General features: G+C 34.3%; 2 protein-coding genes across 2 annotated transcripts; both read right to left on the bottom strand.

Annotated features, from left to right (window-relative positions):
• Positions 1 to 1446: 1446 nt before the first annotated feature.
• On the bottom strand, positions 1447 to 1826 carry LOC27209425 (protein kish). Its single transcript, XM_016184857.3, has one exon. The coding sequence runs from the start codon at positions 1805 to 1807 to the stop codon at positions 1589 to 1591; it is 219 nt and encodes a 72-aa protein (XP_016022814.2). The 5' UTR covers positions 1808 to 1826; the 3' UTR covers positions 1447 to 1588.
• Positions 1827 to 2519: 693 nt separating this feature from the next.
• Positions 2520 to 2921, bottom strand: LOC120285467 (protein kish). The gene has a single exon (XM_039298181.2). The coding sequence runs from the start codon at positions 2873 to 2875 to the stop codon at positions 2657 to 2659; it is 219 nt and encodes a 72-aa protein (XP_039154115.1). The 5' UTR covers positions 2876 to 2921; the 3' UTR covers positions 2520 to 2656.
• Between the last annotated feature and the right edge of the window lie 223 nt (positions 2922 to 3144).

Here is a 3144-nt window from a genome sequence, read left to right as displayed (position 1 = left end):
TTAGCAATTCTATTTAAATTTCATGTTGCTAGTTAATTACCGCTAATAAATATTAAATATTTTTTGATTTTGATTGTCGATTATGAAAACAACATAAGAACTTATTTCAAAAATATAACGAATTATTTAGATACAAACCTCTTATTCTTTGGTCCTTGATTTACGACAACCTTTGTTCTAATTTTACATCCGCGCAGCTCCTGAAACTACATCGCAGGTCATCTAGCTTATTGGCTCCCAGAGGGTACATGAAATTAAAACAAAACCATTACAAGTTTAGTGTTATTTGTAAACACAATGGGTATAAGTTTTAATTAGCATTAACGATGACGTGGCCAAGAATGGAACTGACTTAATATCAAATGGACCACGTCATCAATATATGAATACCATCTCTGGTACGTAGATTTCCTACGAATTGGAATTTTATATTAAATTCGATATTGTCAATATTTTTATGAAGTACATTTTGTGTTCACCTTAGCATATTTAGTCATGTATATCTATTAGCAATTATTTTAAATTTCATGTTGCTCGTTAATTACCGCTAATTAAAATGAAATATATTTGATTTTGATTGTCGATTATCAAAACCATATAAGAACTTATTTTAAAAATATAACGAATTATTTAGATACGAACCTCTTATTCTTTGGTCCTTGACTTACGACATCCTTTGTGCTAATTTAACATCCGCGCAGCTCCTGAAACTACATCGCAGGTCATCTAGCTTATTGGCTCCCAGAGGGTACATGAAATTAAAACAAAACCATTACAAGTTTAGTGTTAATTGTAAACACAATGGGCATAAGTTTTAATTAGCATTAACGATGACGTGGCCAAGAATAGAACTGACTTAATATCAAATGGACCACGTCATCAATATATGAATACCATCTGTGGTACGTACATTTCCTACGAATTGGAATTTTGTGTTAAATTCGATATTGGTAATATTTTTATGAAGTAAATTTAGTGTACACCTTAGCATATTTAGTCATGTATATTAATAACCGCTAATTAATATTAAATATTTTTTGATTTTGATTGTCTATAATCAAAACAACATAAGAACTTATTTTAAAAATATAACGAATTATTTAGATATAAACCTCTTATTCTATGGTCCTTGATTTATGACATACTTTTCGCTGATTGTATATTCGGATAGCTCCTAATATTACATCGTAGGTCATCTAGCGTATTGGCTTCCAGTTTCCGTATTGAAAGTAAACCATTATAACTTTCACAGTAGCATATTTTGTTATGTATATCTATTAGCAATTGTTATAAATTTCATGTTGTAGTTAATAACCGCTAATTAATATTAAATATTTTTTGATTTTGATTGTCGATTTTCAAAACAACATAAGAACTTATTTTAGAAATATAACGAATTATTTAGATACGAACCTCTTATTCTTTGGTCCTTGATTTTTTTTTTTTTTTTTTTTTTTTGGGAAAGGCCGAAATGTGCGGCCAGTGCTGCAGAACGCAGCGTGTATTTACAGTCCTAGAAAGTTTGGAATATCTAATCTATGGTGCCATTCGGCTCCTGGAGGTGATGCGGGATGCGGTATGCAGGAGCTCAGCTCCAGAAGAGAACGGTGAAGGCCATGATCAGGCAGGCGGCTCCTACCCACGGTGACTTGCGCTCTCCAATCCTTGCAAGCTTCCAGAAGGTTCCCATGAATCCGGTCTTGTTGCGGTCTATCAGACTGGGGAAGAGCGAGCGCAAGTAGGCACAGGTGCAGATCAGCAGCAGTATGACCGACAGCAGGCTTTGGAAGTTGAACAGGGCGCTCATGATTAAGCAAATCGAAATCCGTGCTTGGCGATAGAATAACGATAGAAATTTACGACATAATTTGTTCTGATTTTACATCAGCGCAGCTCCTGAAACTACATCGCAGGTTATCTAGCTTATTGGCTCCCAGAGGATACATGAAATTAAAACAAAACCATTACAAGTTTAGTTTTATTAGTAAACAGCATACGTTTTAATTAGCATTAACGATGTCGTGGCCAAGACTAGAACTGACTTAATTTCAAAAAACATTATATATAAAATTATCAAATATTATAAATTAAAAATATACTAGAAAGATTAAGTTTACTTAAAAATATTCTAAAAATATTCGGTAAATATATGTTAAAAATATTAAGTTGACAAACACTAGAAATATATACTAAGAACAAAATCTATATTTGCACTGTGCCGTGTAGCTTACGTGCCACTAATGAGAATCGAGGAGAAGGGTCATCTAGCGTATTGGCTTCCAGTTTCCGTATTGAAACTAAACCATTATAACTTTCACAGTAGCATATTTTGTTATGTATATCTATTAGCAATTGTTATAAATTTCATGTTGTAGTTAATAACCGCTAATTAATATTAAATATTTTTTGATTTTGATTGTCGATTTTCAAAACAACATAAGAACTTATTTTAGAAATAAAACGAATTATTTAGATACGAACCTCTTATTCTTTGGTCCTTGATTTTTTTTTTTTTTTTTTTTTTTTGGGAAAGGCCGAAATGTGCGGCCAGTGCTGCAGAACGCAGCGTGTATTTACAGTCCTAGAAAGTTTGGAATATCTAATCTATGGTGCCATTCGGCTCCTGGAGGTGATGCGGGATGCGGTATGCAGGAGCTCAGCTCCAGAAGAGAACGGTGAAGGCCATGATCAGGCAGGCGGCTCCTACCCACGGTGACTTGCGCTCCCCAATCCTTGCAAGCTTCCAGAAGGTTCCCATGAATCCGGTCTTGTTGCGGTCTATCAGACTGGGGAAGAGCGAGCGCAAGTAGGCACAGGTGCAGATCAGCAGCAGGATAACCGACAGCAGGCTTTGGAAGTTGAACAGGGCGCTCATGATTTAGCAAATCGAAATCCGTGCTTGGCGATAGAATAACGATAGAAATTTACGACATAATTTGTTCTGATTTTACATCAGCGCAGCTACTGAAACTACATCGCAGGTTATCTAGCTTATTGGCTCCCAGAGGATACATGAAATTAAAACAAAACCATTACAAGTTTAGTTTTATAAGTAAACAGCATACGTTTTAATTAGCATTAACGATGTCGTGACTTAATTTCAAAAAACATTATATATAAAATTATCAAATATTATAAATTAAA

Source organism: Drosophila simulans, unplaced genomic scaffold (assembly GCF_016746395.2).
Source record: "Drosophila simulans strain w501 unplaced genomic scaffold, Prin_Dsim_3.1 Segkk22_quiver_pilon, whole genome shotgun sequence".
In the NCBI taxonomy this organism is placed as follows: Eukaryota; Metazoa; Arthropoda; class Insecta; order Diptera; family Drosophilidae; genus Drosophila; species Drosophila simulans.
The sequence above is the reverse complement of the archived record's forward strand: the minus strand, read 5'-3'. Positions and strand labels throughout refer to the sequence as shown.